This window comes from Mustela putorius, unplaced genomic scaffold, assembly GCF_011764305.1.
Source record: "Mustela putorius furo isolate JIRA1106 unplaced genomic scaffold, ASM1176430v1.1 tig00000551_pilon_pilon_pilon, whole genome shotgun sequence".
NCBI lineage: Eukaryota > Metazoa > Chordata > Mammalia > Carnivora > Mustelidae > Mustela > Mustela putorius.
The window spans coordinates 12,801,184-12,814,779 of record NW_025421412.1 but is presented as its reverse complement, the minus strand read 5'-3'; the positions used below and the strand labels follow the sequence as shown (position 1 = coordinate 12,814,779).

The 13,596-nt window shown below is 41.9% G+C and overlaps 1 protein-coding gene across 1 annotated transcript in view; it reads left to right on the top strand.

The window, feature by feature from the left end:
- IPO5 (importin 5) overlaps positions 1 to 6,493 on the top strand; it is a 58,279-nt gene extending 51,786 nt beyond the window's left edge. Inside the window, exons 24-29 of the mRNA XM_045081391.1 lie at positions 61 to 116; positions 1,111 to 1,233; positions 2,375 to 2,594; positions 3,390 to 3,618; positions 5,378 to 5,519; positions 6,348 to 6,493. Of these exons, the coding sequence (XP_044937326.1) occupies positions 61 to 116; positions 1,111 to 1,233; positions 2,375 to 2,594; positions 3,390 to 3,618; positions 5,378 to 5,519; positions 6,348 to 6,434 (857 nt within the window). The 3' untranslated portion in view covers positions 6,435 to 6,493. The remainder of the gene's footprint in view (positions 1 to 60; positions 117 to 1,110; positions 1,234 to 2,374; positions 2,595 to 3,389; positions 3,619 to 5,377; positions 5,520 to 6,347) is intronic.
- Positions 6,494 to 13,596: the final 7,103 nt, after the last annotated feature.

Genomic DNA, 13,596 nt, shown 5'->3' with positions numbered 1-13,596 from the left:
AATGTGATCCTTGACCATTCTGGCAGCATTTACAAAGACATTTATTTGGGTGTGTTTTAGTTAAAAGACAAGATGAAGACTACGATGAGCAGGTGGAAGAGTCACTGCAAGATGAGGTAAATCACTCCCTTCGGAACCTAATTTCTATGATCGTTTGCATCTGGACGATTTTAAATGCTTAAGTTTCTGATTCATCTGACTTGTCATTCTGATGGTAATTATCAGTAATTTTTAGCAGAAGACTCTGACATGTGTTGCACTTACTAATTTAGAGAAGAAGTAACTGAAGTTAGCTGATTGTGGTTGGGACGCTGGGGGAAGGTCTTGCGGCCGTACCTCGCACAGAGCAATGCTCGATGTTCCCCGGCTATTTCTTTTATGTACCCCTGAACAACTTTTTATTTGGTGCTTTTAGCACTTTAAATATTAGAGTGAGCTCAGATCAGGTGTTGAATGACTATCTAAGCCACACCCTGTTGACGGTCTAGGGCTGACTGCTCGATCTTTCTGTGACATCAGTTGTTTTTCTCCCGGACCACAGAATACAGATTTTATCACAGATAACACACAGAGTGGTTGACGTAAGTCAGTCGTCTTTAGCTTGTTGGCCAGTTCTCTCCTCATCCAGTCACTTGATGCCGTGAAATCTGTTTGTGCTGTGTGTTCAGGGCCCAGAGTGCGGCCTGTAGCCATCCTGGTAGACCAGTCAGCCCCTTGCTGTGCAGGGGCCTCACATGCTGACAGCCGCAGCTTGTGAGTAACTGAACCCACGTCTCGCCAGTCTACTCCCGGGTTAGAAACATTCTTGCAGAAAACAAAAAAGAGTACTGAAGTAAAAAACACTCTCAGAACTTTGAAACTTAAGTCCATTTCAAGAAAACTCTTTGGAATAAGCATAGTACTTGCCCACACCTTCTCTTTCTGGGCGGGTAGGAGACGCCACCCCCAGTCAACAGCGTAAGCGCAGACTGCAGACTCCTGCTGTGCCCTTAAGAAAATGATGACAAATTGAGTTTTCTACACATCTTAAATTTTTAAAAATAAATGTAACTGTCATAGTGGAGATAACTTTTTAATGCATATGGATGTTGTGTGTGTTTTTGTTTTTAGGATGATAATGATGTTTATATTCTGACCAAAGTGTCAGACATTTTACACTCAATATTCAGTAGCTACAAGGAAAAGGTGTTACCGTGGTTTGAACAGCTGCTTCCGTTAATTGTCAACCTAATTGTAAGTGTTGCCTCTCTCTGATAGTTATTTTAGATAGTTGCCTGGGATGTTTTCAGTTCAGCTTTTGAAAACACACTTTTAGGTTAAAATGGATCTTAGAAATCCTAGAGAGCTTCCAGAGTACATCTTTAATTTTGTCAAGTTTATTGCATTGCCCTTAGTACTTTCTCATTTAATACATGCCTAAGGTTTGCTAATGAGGTTCTCCGTAGTTCAGTTAAATTACAGTGCATTCCAGGGACCTACAAATGACTTTTCATTATTTGAGGTTATGTGTGCCCTGCTAAATTAATAAAATTATTACTTATTTTGGTGGACCCTAGAGGATGCAGTTAAAATCCTTGTTACGTACAACCAGCCATCATACACTGTAGATGATGGCCTTATGTATTCAGTTTTTAAAATATGCATGAAAAGCAATCAGTAGAAGTTTGCCTTGCTTTGGCTTTTACTTTTGCTTTGTATTTAGTAGTGCAGCACGTTTTTTAAAAAGTTGAGGTACATGTGACTTAGCCTGTTGAATGGGTACATAAAGTTAAAACCTGTCCGCAGCTTTTTCTTGTTTTTTTGTTTTTGTTTTAAAGATTTTATTTATTTATTTATTTGTCAAAGAGAGAGCAAGAGTGAGTGAGTGAGCACAAGGCGGGGGAGCAGCAGGGAGAGGGAGAAGCAGGCTCCCCGCTGAGCAGAGAGCCCAGTGTGGGACTCGATCCCAGGATGCTGGGATCATGACCTGAGCCGAAGGCAGATGCTTAACCAACTGAGCCACCCAGGTGTCCCTTTCTTGTTGTTTCTTAAAGACAGCATTATCATTATCTTTTTTATGAAGCAAATGTACATAGTTGCTGCTGCTGCTGCTGCTGGTTCTTCCTGGTATGTGCTAATGTGAGATTGTGAGATTCTATAGAAAAATTTCCTAGAGTCTTTTAAACTTGTAGTTCATTAAATCTCTGTTGTAAGTTGAAGATTGTTATTCACAAGAAGTGATTATTACTGTGTTGTATTTCATTGCCTGTATCAGGAATATCCGTGTAAGCTAATAGTCAATAGTGTTTTGGGTTTTTTTGTTTTTGTTTTTGTTTTGTTTACATTTTTTTACATACTCCGGTATTCAAAGCTTAAAAGATTCTCTCTTTTATAGTGTCCACATAGACCATGGCCAGACAGACAATGGGGATTGTGCATCTTTGATGATGTCATAGAACACTGTAGTCCAGCCTCATTTAAATATGCAGAATATTTCTTAAGGCCGATGCTCCAATACGTGTGTGACAACAGCCCGGAAGTCAGGCAAGCAGCTGCATATGGCTTGGGAGTCATGGCGCAGTACGGTGGAGATAACTACCGTCCCTTTTGTACAGGTACGTTTGTTTGTTTGTTTCCAGGCACTCTCTTAATCACTTCTTAGTTCTCTTCCACGCCCCCAAACATTATATTGCATTTTTGCTGTATTCTCCTTCCCTTTCTCAAACTTGTCACCTTTGGTGCATACGAATTGCCCTCTTTGTTCTAGAAACGGAAACGAAGTCTGAGTGGAGTCTGAGCCTCTCCACCACGTCCTCCAGAGCACAGTTCATTTCGGGTTTGGGGTTTACGCCCCAGCTGTAGGAGAGGACGTTTTTATTTTTAATTTTTTTTTAAGATTCTATCAATTTGAGAGAGTGAGAGCACACATGAGCCGGGGTGGGGACAGAGGGAGAAGGAGAAGCAGACTCTGCACTGAGCACAGAGCCCGATGAGGGGGCTTGATCCCAGGACCCTGAGATCATGATCTCTGCCGAAGTCAGACACTTAACTCACTGAGCCACCCAGGTGCCCCGAGCATAGGACTTTCCAGACATACTGGGATCCCTGTAGGGGTAGCACAGGAATATAGCTGGAGGCTTTTTAAAGCTGAAGTAAGTGGTCGGGAGTATAAATCTGGAGGCTCCTGACCTTGACCTCGTAGGGTCTCCTTCAGTAGAGTGAGTGCTGGTGCTCCAGGTTGGGGGCAGCCTGCCTTTCCTCACTGGGTCTGGTTCTGTCGCCAAAATGACACAGTATGCCTTACACCTTACTGATTCTTCACTGTAATCGATAATGGGGCCATAGATTAAAAAAAATATTGGCATGAACTGTGAGGTTTTAACTGACCTCCTTGCAATTGCCTATTTTAGAAGCACTTCCACTGCTGGTAAGAGTTATTCAGTCTGCTGATTCTAAGACCAAAGAAAATGTCAATGCTACAGAGAACTGCATTTCAGCAGTAGGGAAAATTATGAAGTTCAAGCCTGACTGTGTGAATGTTGAAGAAGTGCTGCCACACTGGTTGTCCTGGCTTCCACTACATGAAGATAAAGAAGAAGCTGTTCAGACTTTTAATTATTTGTGTGATTTGATTGAAAGGTAAGAAAAAGGACAAATTAGACCGTATTTTCTTCCTCTTTTTATAAAACAGTGTTTCCTGTGCATAGCCCTTAGATGTATAGGTTTCTAATAATGTTGTCTTTATAAATCATGTTAATCCGTATCACAGTTAATGCTGCCTTACAGTTAGATCTAATTTTGACTCTTTATGGAATTAAATTCAGCAGTTGAGGCATTGTAGAATATAATGTTATAAGAAGATTCCCTTTTAGTATTGTCACCCTCCCCATTTATCTGGGGTTTTTTGTTTATTTGGTTTTAGATTCTTATTTTTTAAGATATTTATTTGACAGAGAGAGCACAAGCAGGGGGAGAAGTGGGCTCCCTGCTCGGCAAGGAGCCCAATGCGGGACTTAATCCCAGGATCCTGGGATCGTGACCTGAGCCAGAGGCAGATGCCACCTGGGCACCCTGCTTTAGATTTTTTTTAAATTTCAGCTTTACTAAGGTGTAATTGACATATATCACATACTAGTGGAATGAGATTGAAGAATGTTGATAGGGCCATTATTTGACCCTCTAAAATTCTGGTATTTGGCAGGGGAGGGAATTCAAGAATCAGTGGTGTAAGGAAAGTATTCCGAACCAGAAATCAAGATCTGGCCCCAGGCTCTGGCATTATTGATGCTATTTTGTGTTCATGAGTATATCTAAGAATTGCAACAACCTGGAAGCCATGGAAGCTATCACATCCAGCGCGTGTTCTTTGGTGTCTGTCTTCCAATTTTTTTTTTTTTTTTAAGATTTCATTTATTTATTCGACAGAGAGAGAGATCATTTAAGTAGGCAGAGAGGCAGGCAGGCGGGGGGGAGGGGGAAGCAGGCTCCCTGCTGAGCCGAGAACCCGATGTGGGGCTCGATCCCAGGACCCTGGGATCATGACCGAGCCGAAGGCAGAGGCTTTAACCCACTGAGCCACCCAGGCGCCCCTGTCTTTTAAATATTTATCAGATATAGGCTCTGTTGCTGTTAACTACTGTTTTTATTCATGAATAACTCTAAGGACTACAACCACTCCTTTCTTAGAAGTTGTAGAAATAGGCCAGTGGGCATAGTCCTTCATGCCTTTTTAAGTTCTTGTTCACACAAATGCTGTGTTTGAGTGTTCCCACGGAGAACTGTCATTAGGGGATGTGATAGCCATCCTGGAGACTGTACACTCCTTATCTGCTCCTGCCTCTGAAGCCACCAGTTCTCCGTTATGCTCTTGGATCCTCTCCCTTGGAAATGACTATTCTGAAAGTCTCTTAATGAAAGGCTAGAATTCTAGTTAAATTCACTATCATGTTTCTTTCCATTAAACTCGCATAAAGTTTATTTCCCAACATACTCTTGAAATGCCCCTAAATCCTTTTAAACTTCAAATTTATTTGGAAACCATTTTGCCACATACAAATAAAAATAGTGTTAAGAAACTGTTATTCTTAGTAATCTTTTTTTCCTTAACTAAGTCACAAATTATTTATAAAGCACTTTGAACATTCTATTCCTTGCCCCTTAAAACAAATCTAAGAAATGAGCCAAGTATTTTTCCTGATTTACATGGCAAGACACTAAAGAGCTAATAAATAAAATCAACTGGTTTTCCTCCCACTGAATATGACTTTAGTGAATGCATAATCAGAACAAAATTGTGTAACAAAATTCTATGTTGGAGGAAGGATGTAGGAAAGTATGAGTGCTTGAGTGATTTCTCCTTATAATTTTCATTTTTAATGGCTTTCTTCTCTTTGGGCAGTAATCACCCCATCGTTCTTGGCCCAAACAATACCAATCTGCCCAAAATATTCAGTATAATTGCAGAAGGAGAAATGCACGAAGCAATTAAACATGAAGATCCTTGTGCCAAACGTCTGGCTAATGTAGTTCGTCAAGTACAGGTAAGCTGTTTTGCTGACATTGTGGAAGGGGCAATAATATAGTTTTTGAGAGGTGTTTTGGTTTTGGTGTGGGGGCTTTTTTTTTTTCCTTTCTTCTGTATTAGAAATAGGTACCCAGGTGTGGTTTTTTTCTTTTTTTTTTAAATTTTTTTAAGATTTTATTTATTTATTTGACAGACAGAGATCACAAGTAGGCAGAGAGAGGAGGAAGCAGGCTCCCCGCTGGGCAGAGAGCCCAATGTGGGGCTCGATCCCAGGACCCTGAGACCATGACCTGAGCCAAAGGCAGAGGCTTTAACCCACTGAGCCACCCAGGCGCCCCCCACCCAATTTCATTTTTATATTCTCTCATCTTCAAGGCTCAAATTAATTAATATATGGTCTGTGTGTTCTTACTTTTTTTGTTAGCACTAAAACATTTGTCCTAAACCTGAGACATTTTGAATCTTCCGGTTGGTGCTTAGCACATACTCATGTAGGGTTTTTTTTGCATTGTCTGAAGAAAAAAAGGATGAGATTTGAATAGTAAGTAAGCTGTCATCTACCAAAGTCTTTTAAATGATTTGTGCTCCCCAAATTCTTGTTGTTTACTTGACTGTGTCCTCTACCAAGTATAGGTTTATCAGATCAGACTAAATGAAGAAAACTTCGTGTAAATGAACTTTAAAGATATGAACAGATTTCTTGCTTTTATAAGGATACTCATGAAACTACTCTACCTTGAAAGAAAGTATTTGGCATTATTACAGTCTACCTAATGATGGTTAGTACAGTGCTTCTAAATGACCATTTCACTGAATCTAAATTTCTGAAACTGTTTTTTCCTAGACTTCTGGAGGATTGTGGACCGAGTGCATAGCACAGCTCAGTCCCGAGCAGCAGGCAGCCATACAGGAGCTCCTGAACTCTGCTTGAAGGGCCTTAATATCACCACCAGAAAACTAACTCCAAATAAACGTTTACCCTTTTGTTTAGGTTTCTTTGTTTTGTTTTTGAGCAAAGAGAGCGGTAGAGTTGTGTTGTGTAGGCCCTTCCTCTACAAGGCCACACCAGCGGGAAGAGAAGCACTGGGTTTCAGAGTGGTGTTTGAACGGGTTCTGGTACCACAGAAGAGGTTCCCCGTAAGCCCTACAGTAGCACTGAAGAGTATTTTTCTACTGGTATAAGCCACCTGTGTGAACGTGAAAGGGAAGTGAAATTAAGTTCTCTCATTAGACAAAGGAAATTTAAGACAAAACAGCTTTAAGATCAGTTAATCAGCGTAGATGTCTGTTAAAAACAATTTGCTATACACCTAGTGTTAATTTTATTAATTGGGAGTGTGAGTCTCTTTGTAGGGTAGAAGGAAGCCTTCTACCCAACAAACTAGTAGATCTAAAAATTGAAAAAAGAAAAAAAAAAAGCTGAAGACAAAAACAAGCATGAAGATGTCATATTTGATGTCACTTTCAGTTTTTTCCCAAAAGGCTTATGCAGTGACTCAATTTGGAAAGCTTTTCAGCTTCCAGCCCTTGAATGTGAAGTGTCGTTGGCATGTCTGGCAGTAGTCTCTCATTCACTCCTCAATAAACAACATTGAAATACAAAAGAAGTTTGTGTAAAAATTCAGTACTGTCTGGCTTTGATTCATTTAATGTTTTTAATACAAGAATAAGCTAATATTTTTTCTAGAGTAGTAACTGTGGCTTTGAATGTTTTCTTTTTTCCCCTAATATTTTCCTTGTGCAGTTGGAACATTAATTAAAGCATCTAGTTTTTACCATCTTCTACTTTAATTTAAACTAAGTTATATGCCTATTCCTTCACAAGCGGTATCTTTTAAGGTTTGCAAATTTCAGCCAATAGTTTTTTAAAATTAGGATTGTCCTGGTAGATAAAAAAAAAGATTCGGCTCAGTATTTTCACTGCAAATTGTAATTGATAACGGAGCCACACACAACTTTCAAACTTTTAATTTTACGATAAATATTATGCCTAAAATGATTTACTGGTAAATTCAGTTAAATGTGTGAATTTTTTTTCTTTATGTGTTAACCTCATACCAGTAAATGACTTGCTGTTGTTTCTTTCGGTAATTTTTCTAAGGGATCTTAACCAGATTTCTGTTGAAACTTCAGTGTTAACATGTTTATAGTTTGTACTAAATTTAACCATGATAAAAAGAAATGAATTTTATGCATAGATCAGAATTTAAAATTAAAGATTGTTTCTTTAAGCTGTTTGCATTACTTTATTAAAACAAAATCTGAAATGGAATAGAAAGAATGAATCATCTTAGATGGTTCACTTGGTAGCAGCTCCCCTTCAAATATATTTTCAGTTTTCAGCACAGCATGGGTAGCCCAGCAGCTTCGGTCTCTGGCAGACCGCAGACTTCACCAGCGCAGGCATTGCTTTCCGCGGGCGCCCCCGCGCCTGCTAGCTGGTGTGTCTGGAGCTCTTCCATACCTTGTGTTCCTGTGGGAGTAGAACGTGTCAAGACAACTCCTTTGTGCTTTCTGACATAGAATAGTGTGAAAAGCCAGTTCATGTACTGATGCCAATCGCAGATTCACTTTTGTTTTTAATATAAATTATTACTACACTTGAAAGAAAGCATGTTAAAAATGTGGCACACTTTTATTAACTTCAGACGGACGTGTGGTCGCAGGATAGCCACACGTTTTCGGAGAATCTCGTGTCTGTGGAGCTCCGTTCTAAGCACGTTCAGGTACGACTCTTCGTAGCTTCTGGTTAAGCATTAATGGAACAGTCAGAAGACGGACAAGTGAAGAGTCGCTAAGATCCCTGAAGGAAGTAAAGGGGTGCAAATCCACCTTCTGGAGAGACGTTAGAGAAACAGGTCATTGACATTGAATTGAATCTGTTGGGGAAGGTTGGTATTCAAGGCTGTTAATGTGATCCTGCAATCCAGGGCTCATAGCTCACTGTAATCTGTTCATGAACTAACAGTGCTTTGGAATTTTCCGGGAAACATTTTTAATACCTCATTTTGTCTACACAAGATGGAAGTTCATGTTTTTTCCTTTTGTACCAAATTGAGTTGCCTAGTGGCCTTGTATGTCCACCAGTAATGATATATTTATGAATCCAAGCTATTTCTGGGAGGAAATAATGTGTGTGGCTCTTACATTTTCTGGGTATTTTGTAACAAAGGATTAAGTTACGTGCACAAGTGTTAGAAATTTGTAGCAGAACTCATTTGGAGTATTTTTTTAATGCTGTAAATTTAAAGAAAAGTAAATTGTCTTAAAGCTAATTTGACATTTCTGTAATGGGAAGGCGACGTTATCATGACTCTGGAGTTGTAGTTTGACTAACAGAACCATCACTAAATACATAAGCAAATAAACATTCTTGATGCACCTGGTCTCGTAATGAAGAAGGGGGTGCGTATTTACAGCGGTGGGAGCAGTACAGTTTTATGATCTGGTCTTGAATGATTTCCTATTAAGCAGCTGGAAAGACTTAAGGAGCTAGCTAAATGTTTTACTTAGTATGGCTTCATTCTCTGAAGTACCCAACCATCTTTTGGCTCTTGTCTTGTTCCATAGAAACCACCTCGCACCTTATCCCTCTTACTTCGAACTCTTGAACTTCTGAAGCACGGGGGCAGGGGTAACTCGAAGACCATCCTGGACTAGACTTGCCCCCCCCTTTTTTACACAGCTCTAGAAGCCTGACATTTACTAGACAGTATTTGACCTTGTTTTACATACTACTTTTATTTGAATATGACACTTAAATTATAGCTCAATTTTTACTTTATAAAAAAAGGAATCCAAAAGGAGTGCAATGTGTATGGTTTTTGTGCGAAACACCACAAAAAGTTTTTTTAAAGATCGGTGCTGCTGATGGGGGGCAGCAGCAGTCTGAGGAGGAGACCCCCTCCCTCCTCCTGATCCTCCCCCTGCTCGTGCTCTCGTGGGTGCTCTCTCGAATAAATTTTTTTTTAATCTTAATAAAAAGTTTTTTCAAATTTATTATTAAAGATTTTAAGAAAAATGAAACATACCAATTTTTAGTGTTCTTGAGTTGGGTCACCATTTATAATAAATAAGACCAGAAGCTCACATTGTAGCTGGGGGTTTTTTGGTTGGTTTGTTGGGGTTTTTTTTTTTTTGTTTTTTTTTTTAAGATTTTATTTGCTGGAACGCAAGCAGGGGGAGTGAGAGAGGGAGACACAGGCTTCCTGCCGAGCAGGGAGCCTGATCGATGGGGGATCGAATCCCGCCTCCATCTCGCTGCTGCTCTCCCCGCTCGGCAGGAAGCCTGCTTCTCCCTCGCCCTCTGTTGCTCCCCCTGCTTGTACTCTATGTCAGATCTTTTAAAAAATGAGTAGAGAGTGAGAATATAGCAACACTAACGTGGAGACATGACAATGGATTGAAATCACAGCCGTTTCTTTGAAGAGCAATGACGCTCCTGAGTGACAGGAAGGATTCTGAGGTTCCATGAAGACCGCATGTGAAGATACTGAGAGGCTTTCTGGTTTCGCAGTGGAGATCACCCTCTGCCCCCCTCCCGAAATGGAAGCCTCAGGGTCTCTCACCAGAGACAGTGTGAAGCCCTGCTTCGGCCTTCAGGGACCCCGATCATTCCAAAGCCGCTTGCTTTCCTAACGCAGAGGCCAGTTGCCAGGAGTCCTTCCCGGAGGCCTGCAAGGCTGGGGGCTGGCCAGTGGGGTCTGGTTCCATCTTGCCATCTGACTCCAATCCACAGCGCCCCAGAGCCCTGCCTCCACAAGCTCCCAACTGGCCCCACAGGCTTCCTGCTGTTTGGAAAACTGCTTAGATGTGCCAGTCGGGGGCTGTTTCTCTTCAGCCCCATTCCACGTTGGTGTACTAGACCACTGGTTTCTTGCTTGGGCCTGTTTTCTTTGCAAACCTTTGCAAACCCGGCCTTTACCTAAGCTAACTAGAATGGACAGCATTATTTCCAAATAGTTTCTCTTGGATGCTCCAAAGGCTGCTTCTGATCTGTGGTGGGGAGTGCTGGTGGCAGTTTGGTGGAATGATGTGACCCAAGGGCCAGGGGGCTCAGGGTAGCGGCCTTACTGGGATGGCTCCATTCAGGCCCTGGGGACCAGTCCCCGTTCAAGCATTCCCAGACCAACCAAGATTGAAAACTTCCTGATGATCTGAGCTTTCCACTCCGGAACTCACCTGAACACTTCACTGGAAATATTTTAATTATGAAAAGATCCTTGACATATTTTCTGGAACAGATGGCAATAGATAAGTAAGGAATGCTCTCTTCCTCAGTTCGTACGTGGGTATTTTGAGAAGAGGCTCAAATTCTGCCAGGTCTTTTTTTTTTTACACAGAGGGCCACCTGTACCTGGTTCAGAATTCAAGATTTATAAAACATTATTCAGGGAAAAGTCTCTTCACTCATGCCTCAGCTAGCCCCTCTCGGCTTTTCTTGTGAAAGAAAAGTTCATAGACTTGGCCCCAACAGAACATTTTTGCTCTGTGTAATTCATAATATCCTTTTGGAAGGAAATTAGCATTCCTGTTGAAAAGCCTCTGTGTCTTTCTGATGGACAGGAGTTGGGTTAAAAACTGTTCTAAGGGGTGATGGGCTGTCTCAGTAGAGTGTGAAACTTTTCATCTCAGGGTTGAGTTTAAGAGAGTTCCACATTGGCTATACAGAGTACTAAAAAAAATTTTTTTTAATGTATTTCTAAAAAAAACAACAGTGTTCTGAGAAACTACCCACCTGCCTAGTTAACCTAGCCTGAACTCTAACCAGACATTCGGGTTTGTTTGTTTTTAATAAACCAACAGTGATTAACCTAACCTAAATTTTTTGTCTCTAAATGCCTCTGCTGTGAAAGAAATCTTTGAAATTGGCCCGCTCAAGGTCTGTGTTCCTGCAATAAATTTTAAGTTCCAACCTACTAAATTGTCTGAAAAATATTTTTTAAACATCTTCCACAGAAGGAAAACGATCTGTTCGTATGTATCCTTCAGGGCAATAAATATTCAAATGGCTTTTTGGAATAAAATTTACATCTTTTAGGCCAGGAATTATCAATAACCAGCTCTATTAAAGATGGAGGTTAAACATTTTTGCCTTTTAAATGGATATGCTCAGTACTTGTTCTCATCAAATTGTTAAAACTAGATCATCATATTGATTTAGAACCTCATTTCATTTTAAACTAAGCGGCATCAGGCTAAAGAGCCTTTTATTACTAAATTGGCATAGAAAGTCTCATTCCCATTAGGGAGCATATTTTCAAGTATGCATTTTCATAAAATAATGATCTTTACTAGCATTTTATTTTTTAAAAATTTAATATCGGAGTTGTGTATTTAATGTGTTTATTTTTGTGGTTGCCTGCTATTTATAGCAAATGATACCAATTTTTCGTTTTGGGTAACAATTTAAAATTTTAAAGTGCTTTAAAAAGTGAGTTGATTTTTTTTTTAAGATTTTATTTATTGAGTGCAATTTGAGAGCACAAGCTGGGGAAGAGGCAGAGGGAGAGAGAGAGAGAGAGAAGCAGGCTCCCTGCTGAGAGGGGGCTGGATCCCAGGACTCCGGGATCAAAACCTGAGCCAAAAGCAGACGCTTAACCAATTGAGCCACCCAGATGCCCCGGTGAGTTGATTTTTTAAATTATAATGTAAATAGAGGTACAGTTGCTGTAAGGGTACAACAAAAATCATGCAGATGGTACTCATGATTGAATTGTAGTCTAGGAGATGCTTTTTCTTTTTTAAAAGATTCTATTTATTTATTTGACAGAGATCACAAGTAGGCAGAGAGGCAGACAGAGAGAGGGATGCAGGCCCCCTGCTGAGCAGAGAGCCTGATGCGGGACTCGATCCAGGATCCCGGGATCATGACCTGAGCGGAAGGCAGGGGCTTAACCCACTGAGCCACCCAGGCGCCCCGAGATGCTTTTTCTTGACCAAGCCTCGCAGTGCAGTCCTACAGGATCCACAGGTTTTGTTCGCAGTGATGAGAAGTGTGACACACCGAGTGCTCTGTCAGGTTAGACAGACAAATCTCGGCCAGAGTATGGCTCGGCCAACAGACGCTCAAAGGCATGAACCAAAAACTAAAGAACTGTACAGGTTTGGGGCTTTAAAATTTTTTATATCAAAACAATTTCAAATTCACAGGTAAGTGTAAGAAATAGCACAAAGAACTCCCATATACCCTTTCTCCAGGCACCCCGAACAGTACCTCCAGAATCCCTTGAGAGAGGCAGAGATTGCCTCCTTGAGCGAGCTCTGATCAGGCTCCTCCGAGCTCTTCGCGTGGGCCTCGGCTTTCGGACTCCCGTGGTCCTGCCTGCCTTGTCCACCGTGGCGAGAATCGTGCTGTCGGGGGAGCCCCCTCCACCTCCAGTCGGGTTCCCTGTGCCCCACCCCATCTCCCTGGCGAGGCAGCAAGGGTCCTGCCAGGTTGGTTCAGCCAGAACCCCAGCACCCCAATGTCACCCCTTCCCAGTTTCCCATGCACTGAGCCCCAACGTGCCCCTGAGCTAGAAATCCCCACTTGTCCTTGTGGGAGTGACCGTTGAGCCTGGTCTCTGACCCTGCAGAGCCCCATTGCTCTGGACCCTACGCCTGTCGCCGTGCTCTCCCTGAATACAGTCTGCCTTGCCCTCCTGTGTCACAAACAATCTTATCTTTAGCAAAAGTTACAGAATCCTAACCCCTCATTCCTTAACGTTTCGGCATGCATTTCCTAAGAATAAGGACATGTCCGTAAATACCACAGTATCTTCACTGTCGGGAAACTTCCCATTACCGCCCTATTACCTAACAGAGCATCCAGGCTGCAAATCCACCAGTTGTGCTGGACCCTCCAGCCCAGTCTCTTGGCTCCAAGCTCCACTCGCCTACTCGCTCTGCTCTCCCACACTGGGGCTGGGACTTGGCCCCAGTGCCTTTGCAGGTCTCCCTGGCCAGCTGGCCTCTGTTTGGATCCTACAGATGGGAGGCCCAGTGGGAGATGGGGCAGGAGAGGAGAAGGGACATCCTCCCCTTCCCAGCTCCCAGCACCCCCTGAGCTCTGGTTCTGGCTGGCCCTGGGCAGCCACCCGCTTCCCAGAGCA